This window comes from Drosophila yakuba, chromosome 3R (genome assembly GCF_016746365.2).
Source record: "Drosophila yakuba strain Tai18E2 chromosome 3R, Prin_Dyak_Tai18E2_2.1, whole genome shotgun sequence".
NCBI classification, from domain to species: domain Eukaryota; kingdom Metazoa; phylum Arthropoda; class Insecta; order Diptera; family Drosophilidae; genus Drosophila; species Drosophila yakuba.
This window is the reverse complement of record NC_052530.2, coordinates 13,288,740-13,303,729: the sequence shown is the minus strand read 5'-3', so window position 1 is coordinate 13,303,729 and position 14,990 is coordinate 13,288,740. Positions and strand designations below refer to the sequence as shown.

Sequence of the window (14,990 nt, the reverse complement as noted above, 5' to 3'; positions counted from 1 at the left end):
CGGTATAAAAGTGATCCGTCCGCCGGAGAAAGGCAGCAGATGCCATTTCGCCATGAGGCTGTTCGCAGTGATTTTTTGGATAGGTAAGGGAATCCCCCAGTCAATCTAATTAAAACAGGATAGATCTGATTTCTAAATGCGATTTATTTGCTTTCCAGGCTGGGCCTTTGGCCAAGTGAATTCCAAGAACCCAAGTGCCGAGACCGGCAGACTGATAGCCTCTCTTCAAGCAGCTCCAGCTCCGGCGCCAGCACAAAGTGTGATCTACAAACTGCCACCACAGCACTATTACCCACCACCACCGCCACCACCTCAACCACAGCACTGTAATTGCCCGCCAGGGCCACCGGGTCCTCCAGGACCACCGGGCTTACCAGGAACCCCTGGTCCTCAAGGTCCCAAGGGACACACTGGCTCCAAGGGCGAGCGAGGGGAGAAGGGAGAGCGAGGTCACTACGGATTACCAGGCCAACCAGGTCAACCAGGACAACCGGGACCCATTGGCCCACCGGGGCTACCCGGCCCACCCAGTCACAAATCGGGACATGGTCATCATGATCATCATGATCACCATCATCATCATCCAGCGCCAGCACCGCCACCACCGCCGCCACCTCCACCTCCCCCTCCTCCACCACCGCCACCACATCCACACCCGCACCCACATCATCCGCAGCCACCGATCGTGACTCCTCCAATTATAGTTCCCATACCATTGCCACCACAGAAAGGTGACCATGGCCACCATCATCACCACAAGGGATCCAAGGGTCCTCCCGGACCTCCTGGTCCACCAGGTAAGTGAGAGTCGTTACTTATACATCCCAACGGTCCACGCAAAAACAGTACAAATATTGTAAGGTACAATATTGAGTTTTAAATCTTTCGCAGGAACGGGACCACCGGGTCCTCCAGGACCTCCAGGCTCTGCGTATCCCCCTCCCCCACCACCACCACCACCTCCGCCACCATCGTACCCATACCCATCGTATCCGTATCCACCACCTGGACCATATCCAGGACCATGGATTCCTCTCCCAGTGCCAGTGCCCTGGCCCTCAAAGGGACATAAAGGAGACAAAGGTCACAAAGGAGGTCACAAGGGAGACAAGGGCGGACACCACCATCACTATTATCCTCCAGGACACGATAAGGGAGGCCACTACCCGTATCCACCCCACGGCGGCCATGGAGACCATCATCATCCAGGCCATAATTATCCAGGCCCCTATCCGCCACCTTATCCACCTCACCATCCACATGATGGCGGAGACAAGGGACATCACCATCATCCTCCTTCCCACAATCACCATCATCCACCCCACAATCACGGAGGACACCACCACCATCATCCATCTCACGGCAACGGAGAGCATAACCATAATCCACCCCCACACAATAACGGAGGACATAGCCACCATCATCCCCCACACGACCACGGAGGGCAGGGCACACACAACACACACCCCCACTCTGGTACTCACGGAAGTGGAGGACACAGCCAGCCTACACACCATCAGCACCACCATCATCATCAACCGAAGCCCACTGAGCCAGAGGGTAGTGGCGAACAAAGTCCACGGGATGATGTGGACTTGCTGGATGAAAATGTGGAGGTCGTCGAGAACATAATTGATGACAATGAAAATGGTTCCATAGAGGGCGAAGAAGTAATGTCCAATGAGCCCATTGACTTGGAGACGGAACCTGAGGATTCGGGCTACGGCATTGAATATGCAGATAATACAGTGGAGAGTCCCGAATCTCCGAGTGGCGCTGAAGAAATCGATGATGAGGATCCAAACTATGTGGTAACAGAAGGGGAAGATGCGATAGAAGAGGACCATTTAATGGAGGACGAGATGGACATTGTGAATTTGCTGGAGGATAACGCAGCTATGGATGGAGATGAAATTGAGGAGCGAACTAAAAAAGGTCCAATTATCCTGTCAATTGGAACTCCTCGAAATCCTTTTCACATTTACGCCTATGAACAGTATGATACATAAATAAGCCAACACCACCAGAAAATAAAAAATAACTTTGAAATATGAACCTTATTGTGTTTATCTTAAATTTTTAAATCGCCAAAAGTTTAGCGATTCGTTTAGGGTTTTTAATACAGTTAATAATTTAAATATAATAATTGACAAAGAGCAGTTAACCTCTGATTTTAATTTTGGCCAACAAGATCATCTCACAGAATTTCTAAGCAACAAATTTAAATAAATAAACAATAAACTTGGTTATTGTTAGCTGTCAAAATAGTTCCGTTGTTCTTGGAAGTGGCTGTGGCTCTGTGAGATTGTCTATAAAATAACAATGGACAAAGATATGAAAAAGTGAAATCACAAAGAAATAAGCCATTAATTCAATAACGTTCGACTGAAATTGTAAACTCAAATCATTTTTCATAATACAATGGTAAATTATTGAATCTTATCAGCTGGGCAAGTAAAAGTGCTTTTTTATGTATTTAACTGTTTGCAGATTAGAAATTGATTGAGCATTAACATTCAGTTTTCTTTCCATCTTGCCAAATGTTTGCAGTTATTAGGTTGATTGAAATAAAAAAGTTCCCCCACATTTAAATTTAAATTGTGAAGTCACTTACCAATTTTGTTTCCAAATTTATGTCTTTCACGAGTTTTTAAAGAATGCGTCCAGTGCCTTAAGATCTTAAAACATGTTGCGTGTGTCATTTTGAATTTCACTATTTAGAACCAATTTGTATGATAACATTAAAAAGGTTTGGTATCTATGAAAAGATATATTCCAGATCGTTCCCTTTTTGAGGTATTTTGATTTTATTGCCCTAAATAAAACAATGGGTGCAGAAATGGAACAACCAATAACGACGTGGAACCAAACAGAAACTACAGAAAAGTAAATAAAACTTGTGCAATATTTTACATTATAATTCTTAAATAAAAATAAAGGAAACAACAAATTTAAGTCTCAATTGTGGTAATCCAGTTATTGATATATTAATAGTTGGACAACACCGAATAAATAATTTTTCTTGAGCATCAACGAATACCACGCCTTTGTATCTGGACCATCTGGACCACTCTTCGGTAAAATTTATGCAAAATCATCAGGCTGATCAGATCCGAGATTTGCGATTTAAATTTTATGTGTTTCGCATTAACCCATTAAGGTCTAGCCCAACTGTTCTTAAAAGCCTATATAAGAGTAGAGTTAAGACGGGCAGGTGTTCATTCACGAAAGCAGAGTCTTAAAATGAGGCTGCTCGCGGTTCTGCTGTTCACAGGTAAGTCCAGTGAAGATAAGACCTCAAGAACATTACTTAACTTCGTTTTTGTATTGCAGCCTTCTCAGCATTCTGCGAGGGATCATGGCTTCTTTCCCCAGTTCAGCCGGTCAGAGCAGAATCGCGTCCAAAGGCCAAGAAACCACATTATAAATACAACAACCTGTACTATTACAGCCCTGAAACGATAGCTTCTTCCTTTTACCACGGATCTCAAGCCGATTGCCAATGTCGTCCTGGGCCGCCAGGACCTCCTGGGCCACCAGGAATTCCTGGTCTGCCAGGTGAGGAAGGAGCGCCAGGGGAAAAGGGGGATCGTGGTGACCGTGGAGAAAGTGGAAAAAGAGGAAGGCCGGGTTATACTGGATTTCCGGGGCCCATTGGGCCACCTGGACAACCTGGGCCAAAGGGACGCCCTGGAAAATCTCCATCGCATCAACAGAAACAAGGCCCAACCATTATTTACTTGCCAGCAATTCCAGCAGACAAACCGCCAAAAACTGAAAACACAAAGGGCAGCAATGACAACCCACCAGTAAAACCCGATAATAGAAACGTCATTAAAAAGACAAACAAGCCCCAGGCACCGCAGGCTTTGAGGGCAAATTCCACTGAAATTAAGTATCTTAAAGTTAGTCCGCATCTGACCCAAAACCACAAAAACCGAACTCGCAAGAGACCAACTACTTTCGCCCATTCTAATCGCAGGAAAATCAACCAGAGCAACAAGATAACACCATCGACTAAGAACAGAAAAACAGTGACCATTTCCCAAAAACATAAAACAAGCGCTATACAACGCCGAAGGCAAGCTCCTAAGCGAAAGGTAATTAAAAATACAACTTCTGATTTAAGCAGTTCAGATCGACAGCCAGCTACCAAAACCGAGGAAACCAATCTTGACGAGAAAACCATGTTAACCGATGCAAATATCAGCATGAATTTGAACATCAGCCATATTGGATACCAAAAAACGAAAAACGTAATCACAAATGGTGTTAAAAGTGTTCAAATTGATGACAATATAGCTATAAACAGAGAGCCCATACCTGCAGATGTTCTTGCATTGAGTTCTTTAGATAAAGAGCAATCGTCAATGAAAGCGGAGATGGATCAAATAAATTCGAAGATATCTAATACTACATTGCAAGGTAACTTTCTTGAAGACATGATTCAGCCTAATAGTATTAAAATAACAGAGGAAAAGCTAGATCTTAACAAATTAACAACGATTACCGAAGAGACACCAGAAGCGATTAATACATCAATAGTTCAAATTGAGACCGGGAAGAGTGAAAACACAGGTGAAGCACAAACTACAGAAATTCCTATTGAGGAATTAGGATCAGTCTCCGCTGGACTTTCGGTAGAAGCGACCACATATAAAATATCTAAAGATGAAATAAGTTCAGGTTTTACTACATTGGAACCAACATGGAGCACCGAAAGACCAGAAACAACAGTGCCACCTGAGTCTGGAGAACTCACAACAAACAGTAAAGATGAGGAACTAGGATCACCAACCACTGAAACTACCATAACAGAAACGACAGAGGCATTCCCCTCAGAGAAAGATATTTTGGATAAAGAAGATCATAGGTTGCCGTTCACCCCCAATGAAACTGAGATCGCAATCCCAGTAGCTGTTCTGTTTGATAGTACGCCTGAGGAGATGGAAACTACACAAGCAAACTTTACTGCCTAAGTTAAAAAGTCTGAAATAATAAACAACATTAAATAAAAGCATACGTTGATTATCTTATTAAAATAGTGTACGATTTAAGATGTAAGATTTTACGTAAAATTAAAGTGGTAAACATTTTAATAAATTACTTTTTATTACTCCGAAACTTTTTCGTAAACATCAAATTAAATATTTTATTTGTGTTCATATCTTGTTTAACTACAGTCACGGGCTAAAAAACAAAACCCATATCTTTGTTGCATTGTGCTAGGTTATGCAAAAAAGGATGTAAATTCAACTAAACAAAAATATTTGCATCTGAAAGAACAAATTGAGTAGTCCAATTAGTTTCAGATACATTTACTAGTAAGCGCACTAGTGAACAAGCTGAGGCCTAAGATCCTGCCATTTGCTAAGATCGATTTGCGGAATGAAATTGCAGTTGAGCAGGAGATTACTATAAAAGGAAATTATTATATGATAATATATCAAGATATAAAGATTTGTATGCTTACTGTGAATTGGGAAATACAAATACGTTTGGCTGGATTAAATGAAGGTAGTTGGCATTGCTGCAGAACAAGCTGGCCAGGCTCACCTTACGGATCTCAGCAAGTTGAGCTGTGAAAAAATCAATTGCAAAGTGCTATTTCCATACTATTATGTCAACTTACCGCGCGAAAAACCTCCTGCGTTTTCCCGCTCAAAGAAGAACCTATCGCCGCGTCGCGTGTTAAGGAACTGTTTTCCGATTACGCACAGTAAAGTTGGTCCGAATAGAGCATCTGGGACATGGTACTCCAGGGTACCGCCTACACCTAGTTCCACGTCATCCGGAGTGGCGTACAACCGACGCAACAGCGATATTTTCTACACCAAAGTAATTTTAGTAATTGTATTTACAATAGTCTTGACCTCAATAATTTACCTCTCCGGGAATTTCGTGGGCGAAATCCGCCCAATCGATAGCTCGTCGCAGTCCACAAAACTCTCGCACATCGTTGTAAGAAGCCAATCCGAAGTCTCGTGCCCTCTGAATATCTATTGACTTGAGATCCGACCCATACTCCTCGAATTCCTTGCGGTTGAAGTAGTGCTTGATCTCCCGATCGATATTCCCATCCGATCGCTTGTGCAGCTGGGTAGCTAAGCCTCTCAGCAAGGCATCGAAGTTGTCGGATGTGTCCAGTAACCGAATAGTCTCTGGTCGGTCGAGGTAGTCGCTCAGGCGCATGGTGTCATTAGCGCTCCGATTGGGGGCGACCAATCTGTAAAAAAAATATTACAAAGTCACAGATACTTTCAGGAATATAGTCAAATGCCTACGAAAACCATCCGGGGATTTGAGTGTGGGCGTATCGGAAGGCAGCAGCAGAAAACTCTGCATAGGCAGCAGGATTAATGGCCTCGTCGTAGTCGTTGACGTACTCGGTGGGCTCCACTGGATAGATCAGACCGTTCAAGTAAGTATAAGTGCGACCAACGAACAGTGGAAGCCAGTCATAATATGTGATCTTCTGGAACTGCGCAATGTTGATCTTGCGTGCCTCCTGGAAAATGCGCTCGTCACCATGATCGGGATTAATCAGCGCTAGGTTTTCGGCCAGACGATTGTGCTCTCGGACCAACAGAGTCTGCAGCAGCGCGATTGTGGGCGTGAAGCGATTCCGAGTGTCGGGTACGTTGTAGCACTCGCTCTTGGCACCACACTCGCCATTCTCATTTTGACTCACTGGCAGCCAGTGTTGTCCGTTCACGTAGCTGGTCCTTAGAAGTCCGCCCTTGAACAATCGGACCTTTCTGTTTTGCGAGGGATTGTTCCCATAGATGGAGGAAAGATCTAGGTAAGCTGTTGCCACCGTTAGCTTCTCGGGATAGGGTTCCTCTCTCTTTGGGCATACGGCATCCGCATCGGACACACTGCGGGCAAAGTGCAGGCAGGTCTTCCCCGTATGGTAGGCGATAGGTCCACCACGGGGCAGGTTGATTGGCAGACAACGAGGATGACGTGGCTCGGCACAGCAATCTTGAGGAGCTCCCTGTGTGCTCAATTGGCTGATGTCGTGGGCAACAAACTGGCCCCATTGCATGGCCGCCATGGTGCGAAATCTATCGTTCCTCGTCTGCTCCCCGTAGAGCGACAAGGAGATCAAACGGGCATTTGGAGCCTGTTCGACTTGCCGGGGAGGCAGAAGCCTTCGATAGCGTGAAACGGCAATTCCAAACTCCGGATACAACAGATTGTTGCAGGATCCATCCAAGCTTCGATAGTGCAGGTTTCGAGTATCATTCAAGCAGTTGCGAGGCGGAACTCCACACCTAAAAGTTTGATGGGAGCCAGAAGACTCGACCCAACTATTGTGAACATTATTGCCATTGTACTTGGGCATAAAGTCTTTAATCAAAGCATCCAAACTTCCGTCACTAACTCCTGGACGAATGTCAAAAGAACTCCTTTTGGATCTGGACAAGGGTTCCATTGCAGAATACGGACACTTGGTGGCCACCGCCACAGACAGCACACTTAAAACCACCAAAAACTCTCTCATAGCACCGACGACACCACAAAACACACTGCAGCACCAGCAGCATTGTGCCCATATATAGATCTCCGCCAGTTGCTGACCCGCACGATCTTCGCGCTCTGGAGACGTGATAATACAACGTAAAATTCTTGGTATGATTGACTAGATTGAAGAACGTGCAGAAATATGCGAGCATAATTTCCAATATTCGGAAGCTCAAACGGTGGGCGAATTTCATAAACAAATAATGTCGACTGGAACGTGTTTACCGTTCGGAAAATAAGACAATGGTCAAGTTCTTATTAAATGTAGCTGATATAAAATCATGAAGAATGAAATCACATAAAGATAAACCATTAAGAAGCGCAGTAAAGAATTCTGACTCATTATAATTTTTGTGTTGAATAACTGAAGAGAGCTACTTCTATAGATAAGTAACACATGTTAAACATAAACTTATAAAAATAGTTTGGCTGTTTGCAACACAAATATAAATTAACTGGAATGTCTCTTTGTCTTCGTATTCAAAAGTTAACAGGAGTATATTAAACACAAAGCTTACAAAATATGAACAAAAACTGCATTTGCTGTAAAGTTATTATTTTATACTATTTTATCAAAAAGTTCTTTAAGTCTGGTGACATCATCAAATAGGAATGAAGGACTTTCTTCCATTTATGATGATAGGTACAATATTCCATGTATAAAGATGAAGCCTCTTCATTATCTATTAAAGCTTCCGTATGAAACTGCAGTCTTTTTAAAACAAAGGAAGAGCTTACAAAAACCATGTTGGGATAATCCGGCCCGACTTCTGGACAGTCCACCCTGCTAAGGTAATGCATTTGTACATCTTTATACTCTTATACAGCTACATATCTAAACTCACATGATATCAATAAATTGTTCCATAATGCATCTGATTACACCGAAGGTTTGACGGTAAATTTCGATATTTTTAAAATATATATCATCCATTTCAGTTAACTCAACGAAGTGCAATATATTATCGCTAGAGTGTTGTAAAAAGCCTGTATTAAGTAAACATAGCTTTTTATAATCAGAACGACTATAATTTTAAATGTAAACAAACCATTCATTGCTAGAAACATGGAGAATTTGAGTACTCCCAGAAAACGTGTCTCATCCTTTTCTCCGCAATGCAAGGCGAGAAAACTGTTGTACGTGCCGTATAGAATGGACAAATTAAGTTGCAGATTTACATCTATAAGATAAGGAGAGAAAGTTAAAACAAATTCAGAAATCGTATAAAATAACTCAAACCTAATCGAGACTCTTTCCATGCTGAAATGTTCTCGTTAATGGCGAGGATGAATGCTTTATTGTGTCGCCCGAACTCTGGGGAAATCCTTTTCTCAGGCTAAGCAACATAATTGAAAGAAATATGAATCATCCGATTTGAAAAGTTATAACATTACTTACATTTAAGTTTCCGCTTACAAGATTTGGAGTAAAGTCGAAATCTTCGCGTCGTGCTAAATCCAATATTAGGTTGTGATCACGGTGCCTAGCAAAATCAGGGCATAGCACTAGTTCCTCGCCCTTATGGACTTTTTTAGCAGTCACTCCAATGACTTTTCCACTTGGTAGACATCTAAAATTTTCATAAATATCTTATTTTAAACAAAAATATAAGATCATAACTTACACGGCTTTCATATTATTCGTCTCACCATTCTGCTTAAAAGCTTTTAATGTAACAAAAAGCGTAGACTTTAATTGGACGGTATTTTCTATTTTGTTAAAATATTGATTTACAAATTGATGAAAATATTTTGTAATATTCGTCAGCAGCTGGCAACGTTTTGATGTGTTGAAGATTTGAAGAATATCGTCTATTTGGTGTTTAGGTAATGTCTCAGCACCAACGAGATCTTCCACAGTTTCAATTTCATATTTTTGTATGCAAATAGAATGTAGCCTATCAGCAAACCGAAACATTGGGCTACCCTGTGGTAACTTTTCTAGGTACTCATGTTCAGCCTCAGTTAGACTATCGTGAACGTTGTTGTAGCAGTCAACGAAATCTGATATCGCATTTACTCCATAATAACTAAATACATTTGCGCTTATACGTTCAGTTGGCATCGGAAGCGCACCACACTTTTCGAATTCTGCATTAATTTCATTCATGTCAACTGTATCTCCGGGCTTTGTGTAGTAAAGCTCATTTCGATGGGAATTTAATAGAACGTGGCCACACAACCGTAAAAGTATAGCTGCCATTACATTAATTAAGTCTGTTTTCACGAGAGCCAGTAAATAAAAATATTTATCTGCGATGTGGGTGTCATTGTAAATGAAAACCGACAATCGAAATGCGGTGGCTACGATTTCTTTATACTTTTCCCTTGTCAGCAGGTTATAATCTGGCGCCGTAGCCAGGAGTTCTCCAACAAGATTATAATTTTTCTCCTCTTCCTGGGCATGCTCCAGTATAAAGGTCCAAGCCTCATGGGGATCACTTATAACTCTGAAATGGCGGAAAAAAATGATTTTAGGTCTTTAGGCATGTGATTATATCTACACTTTAGTTACCCTCCATCCATGGCATAGTCTACTATAGCCGGAAGAATATATTCTAATGCTTCGTAAAACAATCGAAATAGCATGCTAGCCTCTAGCATTGGTATCAGCCCAATTCTATATCCATAGCACTCGTATTGGTGGATTTCTGCATCTGATTCCATACACAATCTTGAGCAATAGGTTCTATAACGACAGTCATCACAGGTATATAGCTGTTCCTGATGTACTCCACACAAATCGCAGTTTAGAAATGGAGCACTGAACTGAAAGTGCACAGGATTTTCCACAAGAACAATTTCTCCCTTTGGCATTTCGCATGAAGCGAAAACTCCGCCAGAATTCTCAATGGGTTTTTCGCTATAAGAGAATAGATCGCTTTACTATATTTATTGTACATCAAGCATTCTTTACCTACAAATAATCACAGGCTTGACTGGCAAATGGAATTTTCCGAGTAAGCTTAAAACCTTTAAAAGGCGCCAAGTTCTCGTATTGGACTTCCTTGCAAAACTCAACATTTGTTCTAGCTTGGTTGATTCTCTCTTCATATTGTTTTATAAGAGTTAGGAACCGACTGATTTCTGGAAAACATAATAAAATAGGAATATAAAGACCTCAAACTTTTCATAATCACAACTCTAGTAATACTGACCAGTTTGATCAACTAACGACACCTCTTCTGAAATTATGGAAAAACATCATTTTATAGGTAGGTGATCATTATAACATATAATGCGAATTACCAATTAGTCTTTTTACAGCCGACAATTTTTCTTTCGATGATTTATACTCCCGAATCATAAAAAGGCATACGCAGTGAAGTATCTGTGACACTATTGTTCCCTCCGTTGTCTTGAGAGCTGGATCCAAAGACTCGTAATATAGTAAGTCATTACAGGCGATCTAGAGTGATAAAAAGGGCTGTAAACATATGATGTAGACTATTCAGCTAGAAAGAAGATGACATACCGCATGCTGGTTACTTTTCATATACAGCACACTTCTGGCCAAAATAGCATCCACGCATGTAGCGGAGGCGCTGGGTGCGCGGCATATAATTTCGTTCAGACTCTGCAAAGTCTGAGTACTGGATTACAATGAGGTTATTCATAAGAAATAAAATGGATATACCATCTTCAACACTGAAGGACTTTTCATATGCATACACTTCTTAGCAATGTTAAGGCAACTTTGGGCAACTTCGGAAAAATCGCAAAAAACTGCGTCGGTTGTTTTACGCAGAACCTTTAAGAACAGCTCGCATTCTCTGAAAGTGTAGTTTAATTTAGTATTATATGGGCTATCTATGAACACTTGAAGGACCCTAATGTAGGATAACTAGGATTTCACAATATTGCAAAAGCTACGGGATCCCAGACCAAATGGCGCTGGTACTCACATCAGGTTACGTGGACACATGACCCCGGACATCGTGATGTATTCAGAGGCCTCTGGGCACGGCTCCGACACCATATGCAATGGTATTCTATGCATATTCACCACTTAATTTGGAAAAAACTCTTAAAAGCGTATTTTTGAAGCTCTCGCGCTAAGAATGTGACCGCATTTGGCCGCCACTAAAATCCTCAACTATTTTACACAATATTTTAGTGTTACCAGAAATAAGTCATCATATTTATTTATTAATATAATAGTTCTTAACTCAAATTCTTAATTGTATACACTTCGAGAAATCCAAAAAAATTACTGATTTCTATACATGAGGTGCCGCTATTTTTTCCGGCCAGCTAGCAATGTATCCTAAGCATGGACAATTTAAATTAACAGATTAAATATATTTTAAATATTCAACAAATTTTGATATCTAATTTAAAAAAAAAAAACACAACGGGTTTTTGAAACAAGTAAACAAAGAGGCCCACCTAATCTTGGGCAGTCTGTGATGTTCTTCGCAAAATTATTTTTTTTTTTGGTTTTATTGCATTAAGATTTCTTTGTAAAGCCTCCGTTAACCACAGAGCCATTACTTTGAAATTGAACCAGTTGACACTACCGATCCACTAGCTCGCATCCCTAGCTTATCGATATATCGATATTATTACATCAAAAACGTAAATAACAGACACTTATTTTCTTTTTAGCGAGCTTCTGCCCGTGATAACTATATTCAAACAATTTCTTTTACTGTTTTTGTATCTTAGAAAAACAAACCAGTTCTATTGCCGACCACCCCTAATATTTCATATAAGCGGTTATTTATTTACCGAGTTAAAATAGTTTACAATGGGAAAAACCTCAAAGGATAAACGTGATATATATTATCGGCAGGCCAAAGACGAAGGCTGGAGGGCCAGGAGTGCGTTCAAGTTGCTCCACGTGGACGAGGCCTACGGAATTCTTAATGGTAAGAGCATTGAAACTACGTAGGATCGAAAGCTAACACATATTAAAATATTAAGGTGTCCAGCGGGCAGTCGATCTATGTGCTGCTCCTGGCAGCTGGTCCCAGGTCCTCTCCCGGAAACTCTACGATGCCTGCGAAACGGACGATGAAAAGGCCGCTGTTAAGATCATAGCCGTTGATCTGCAAGCCATGGCACCGATCCGAGGAATACTCCAGCTCCAGGGAGATATCACAAAGCAGTCGACCGCAGAAGCAATCATCGGTCACTTTGGTGGGAATGAGAAAGCCCAGTTGGTGGTCTGCGATGGAGCCCCCGATGTCACCGGTGTGCATGAAATGGACGAGTACATGCAGCATCAGTTACTTGTAGCTGCTCTGAGCATTGCCACCTGTGTACTGGAAACTGGCGGAACTTTTGTGGCCAAGATTTTCAAGGGGAATGCAACCTCACTATTAAGCTCCCAGATGCAGATATTTTTCAAGAAATTCGACATCTACAAGCCACCGAGTTCGCGCCCTTCGAGCATTGAAGCGTTTGTAGTTTGCTCCGACTTCTGCCTTCCCGAGGGCTACATTCCTCAAGTGATTAACCCTGCACGAGATGATATACGTCTACTGGCACAGAAAACAGGGTCAGAGGTAAACCGTCGCCTAGTTCCTTTTATAGCGTGCGGAGACTTAAACGGTTTAAGTGATCCCAAAGAGGACCAGACTTCCCCCTCAGATGAATCCAAACCAGTAAGTAATGTGCCTTTTACTCTGCACCGTTTTTTCATTCAACACTCTTTCCCACAGTACGTAGAGTATGTTTACGATGCTGTTATGGACGACGCATCTTATCCCCTGGAATTTAAGGAGATCCTAACGCAAGTCTACGATGAACAATTCCATATCAACTAAATGTTTCTAAAATAAAACTTAAAAATTTAAATTCAATTTCTATATAAAGTGGGCTTAGGTCAAGCAATTTGAAATTTTATAAAATGAATCAACATATTTTTGAAATACTTAGTTTATTTAAGGATTAGGGCATTAAGACTACCTTGCTATTAATTTATTTTGTGTTTATCCCGTCATTTGAGCGACAACTTTTTTTGCTCGATTTCCAATAGTTTCTTTTTCACTTCTATTTTCTCAGCCATTAATTGTTCGATTGCCAAATGATGTCGCTTATCCTCGTACAGCTTCTGCTTGTACAGAACGAAGAATTCATTAAGTGCAAGTTGGGCGCTGTTGGCGGCATCGTGCACCATTCCTAGGTTATTGCTAATCTTGTCAAGCAGCGTCGGCTCCTCCTCCGCGAGTCGACTGCTGGTCAATGCGGCCCGTTTGTTTGATTGCAGGTAAAGCGGGTCTATGTCAGTTTTGTTCTCCTCCGGTTCGTAAACGTACTCGGCGGAGGTCTGCAGAGCGCCACTATCTTCTTCCGGGACCACGTCCTCTACTTCGTCCACGTCAAATTCGGTGGTAGAATTTTCATGCATTTCATCGTCGGAGACCTTCATAATAATTTGACTAACATCCTCGTTTAACCGGCACAGGGTTGCTATTGTTTCCTCCGACGAACTAAGACTGGTGCCAAATGGCATGTTGTGCATTTCGTTTTTTTCCACCTTCCTCAGGATAAACCTCTTCCAGTCCTTCAAGGCCTACAAACAAATCTTATAATGCAAGTGCTTATGGGAACAAATGAGTTAGCCTACCCTTTTCCATGTGGCTATATCTTTTCGCGGAGGACCGTGGCTGTTGAGTTCGGATGTCAGCTCCTCCCAGAGGGACTCCAGATTGCCCCGTGTTTCCCACGTCGGATTCTGAAGCAGGCGCGGATGTTTCTTCACGAAGTCCAGCAATATAAGCTCTTGCGTTGAGTTACGCGGCTTAGCTTTGTTACGGTCAATGGCGAGACTGGTCTGCGGCTGGAATTTGTACTTGGCGCTCCGGTTGAGTCCCGATGTGGGGTGCATCCTATTCATGTGCTTGCTCAGATTCGTGGTGGTCGTCTTGTATGACAGCTTCGCCTTGCAGATATTGCACAATGCAAACATGTCGTCCACCGCCCGGAAAAAGCACCAGATCTCGCTCGTCTTCCGCTTCATTTCGACCTTTTGAAATGACCAATTTGTTTTGAAAACGAAAATATGCTCGGCGTTCAGTCCGAAGCAATAGTTCAAGAACTAGTTACTTAGAAATGAGTTGGCAACCGCTGGTTTCAAGTTTAGAACTAGATCAAAATATCGAATGCATTGATAAGCGCTGCATGTGCACTTTAATTGGGATAGATAAAAATATAACATTAAATATATTTTTATTTAACCACTAAAATTACCCCTACTATTATATTTTATACAAACTATATAAATAACTATAATATTAATATACTAAAGCTTTTAATGGTTCCATCGAGTTTTAAATGGGACTATCTATTTTTTTAAATATTTTTATTGTAAAAAGTTTTTTAAAAAACTTTAACAAAAAAAAATTATTTTAAAATTTGTTATTAAATTAAATCCAATATTTCTAATATCATAATAGAAAAGTGGAGAAATTAATAAAGGATGCATGCTAAAATTGATTGGTAGTATTAGGCGATAG

At 41.5% G+C, this 14,990-nt stretch overlaps 6 protein-coding genes across 13 annotated transcripts; 3 read left to right on the top strand and 3 right to left on the bottom strand.

Annotated features, from left to right (window-relative positions):
• The first annotated feature begins 38 nt into the window (after positions 1–38).
• On the top strand, positions 39–2,055 carry LOC6536673 (basic proline-rich protein). Its single transcript, XM_002097210.2, has 3 exons — positions 39–83; positions 159–797; positions 892–2,055. The coding sequence occupies exons 1-3, from the start codon at positions 53–55 to the stop codon at positions 2,007–2,009; spliced, it is 1,788 nt and encodes a 595-aa protein (XP_002097246.1). The 5' UTR covers positions 39–52; the 3' UTR covers positions 2,010–2,055.
• A 1,151-nt stretch (positions 2,056–3,206) lies between these two features.
• LOC6536672 lies at positions 3,207–4,909 on the top strand. The gene is given in 3 exon segments (XM_002097209.4): positions 3,207–3,274; positions 3,334–4,677; positions 4,680–4,909. Coding segments are annotated over 3 exon segments (1,443 nt in total). The 5' UTR covers positions 3,207–3,243; the 3' UTR covers positions 4,748–4,909.
• A 103-nt stretch (positions 4,910–5,012) lies between these two features.
• LOC6536671 (peroxidase) lies at positions 5,013–7,544 on the bottom strand. The gene is made up of 5 exons (XM_002097207.4): positions 6,285–7,544; positions 5,887–6,226; positions 5,633–5,828; positions 5,474–5,579; positions 5,013–5,415 (listed from the first exon to the last, which is right to left on the bottom strand). Exons 1-5 carry the CDS (start codon positions 7,505–7,507, stop codon positions 5,334–5,336), a joined length of 1,947 nt encoding a protein of 648 aa, XP_002097243.1. The 5' UTR covers positions 7,508–7,544; the 3' UTR covers positions 5,013–5,333.
• Positions 7,545–7,839: 295 nt separating this feature from the next.
• LOC6536670 lies at positions 7,840–11,615 on the bottom strand. Of its 8 annotated transcripts, none has more exons than XM_015192403.3 (14): positions 11,433–11,614; positions 11,165–11,300; positions 11,003–11,113; positions 10,777–10,936; positions 10,686–10,712; positions 10,449–10,614; positions 10,043–10,390; positions 9,153–9,977; positions 8,927–9,098; positions 8,768–8,864; positions 8,577–8,708; positions 8,373–8,514; positions 8,266–8,314; positions 7,840–8,210 (listed from the first exon to the last, which is right to left on the bottom strand). In XM_015192403.3, the coding sequence occupies exons 1-14, from the start codon at positions 11,525–11,527 to the stop codon at positions 8,130–8,132; spliced, it is 2,541 nt and encodes an 846-aa protein (XP_015047889.1). In that variant the 5' UTR covers positions 11,528–11,614; the 3' UTR covers positions 7,840–8,129. The 8 variants fall into 8 exon arrangements, with proteins under 8 accessions (XP_015047889.1, XP_039231618.1, XP_015047888.1 ...); XM_039375684.2 differs by having other exon boundaries at positions 8,266–8,311; XM_015192402.3 differs by having other exon boundaries at positions 7,840–8,314; positions 10,686–10,709; positions 11,433–11,615.
• Positions 11,616–12,104: 489 nt separating this feature from the next.
• LOC6536669 (putative tRNA (cytidine(32)/guanosine(34)-2'-O)-methyltransferase 1) lies at positions 12,105–13,329 on the top strand. Its single transcript, XM_002097205.3, has 3 exons — positions 12,105–12,398; positions 12,454–13,136; positions 13,194–13,329. The coding sequence occupies exons 1-3, from the start codon at positions 12,278–12,280 to the stop codon at positions 13,296–13,298; spliced, it is 909 nt and encodes a 302-aa protein (XP_002097241.1). The 5' UTR covers positions 12,105–12,277; the 3' UTR covers positions 13,299–13,329.
• Positions 13,330–13,394: 65 nt separating this feature from the next.
• On the bottom strand, positions 13,395–14,579 carry LOC6536668. Its single transcript, XM_002097204.4, has 2 exons — positions 14,102–14,579; positions 13,395–14,047 (listed from the first exon to the last, which is right to left on the bottom strand). The coding sequence occupies exons 1-2, from the start codon at positions 14,492–14,494 to the stop codon at positions 13,472–13,474; spliced, it is 969 nt and encodes a 322-aa protein (XP_002097240.1). The 5' UTR covers positions 14,495–14,579; the 3' UTR covers positions 13,395–13,471.
• Between the last annotated feature and the right edge of the window lie 411 nt (positions 14,580–14,990).

Excerpts from the sequence above, each read along its gene's own strand:
- LOC6536673 (XM_002097210.2), top strand. The coding sequence starts at position 53 with ATGAGGCTGTTCGCAGTGATTTTTTGGATAG. Across the intron at positions 84-158 it reads CGCAGTGATTTTTTGGATAG|GCTGGGCCTTTGGCCAAGTG; the intron begins GTAAGGGAATCC and ends TTTGCTTTCCAG. Across the intron at positions 798-891 it reads CGGACCTCCTGGTCCACCAG|GAACGGGACCACCGGGTCCT; the intron begins GTAAGTGAGAGT and ends AATCTTTCGCAG.
- LOC6536670 (XM_015192404.3), bottom strand. The coding sequence starts at position 11,527 with ATGCATAGAATACCATTGCATATGGTGTCGGAGCCGTGCCCAGAGGCC. Across the intron at positions 11,114-11,164 it reads GTCCTTCAGTGTTGAAGATG|ACTTTGCAGAGTCTGAACGA; the intron begins GTATATCCATTT and ends TCCAGTACTCAG. Across the intron at positions 10,937-11,002 it reads TGAAAAGTAACCAGCATGCG|ATCGCCTGTAATGACTTACT; the intron begins GTATGTCATCTT and ends TTATCACTCTAG.
- LOC6536668 (XM_002097204.4), bottom strand. The coding sequence starts at position 14,494 with ATGAAGCGGAAGACGAGCGAGATCTGGTGCTTTTTCCGGGCGGTGGAC. Across the intron at positions 14,048-14,101 it reads ATATAGCCACATGGAAAAGG|GCCTTGAAGGACTGGAAGAG; the intron begins GTAGGCTAACTC and ends ATTTGTTTGTAG.
- LOC6536671 (XM_002097207.4), bottom strand. The coding sequence starts at position 7,507 with ATGAGAGAGTTTTTGGTGGTTTTAAGTGTGCTGTCTGTGGCGGTGGCC. Across the intron at positions 5,829-5,886 it reads CCCACGAAATTCCCGGAGAG|AAAATATCGCTGTTGCGTCG; the intron begins GTAAATTATTGA and ends ACTTTGGTGTAG. Across the intron at positions 5,416-5,473 it reads TTTGTATTTCCCAATTCACA|TAATCTCCTGCTCAACTGCA; the intron begins GTAAGCATACAA and ends TTCCTTTTATAG.
- LOC6536669 (XM_002097205.3), top strand. The coding sequence starts at position 12,278 with ATGGGAAAAACCTCAAAGGATAAACGTGATATATATTATCGGCAGGCC. Across the intron at positions 12,399-12,453 it reads GGCCTACGGAATTCTTAATG|GTGTCCAGCGGGCAGTCGAT; the intron begins GTAAGAGCATTG and ends TAAAATATTAAG. Across the intron at positions 13,137-13,193 it reads CCTCAGATGAATCCAAACCA|TACGTAGAGTATGTTTACGA; the intron begins GTAAGTAATGTG and ends TCTTTCCCACAG.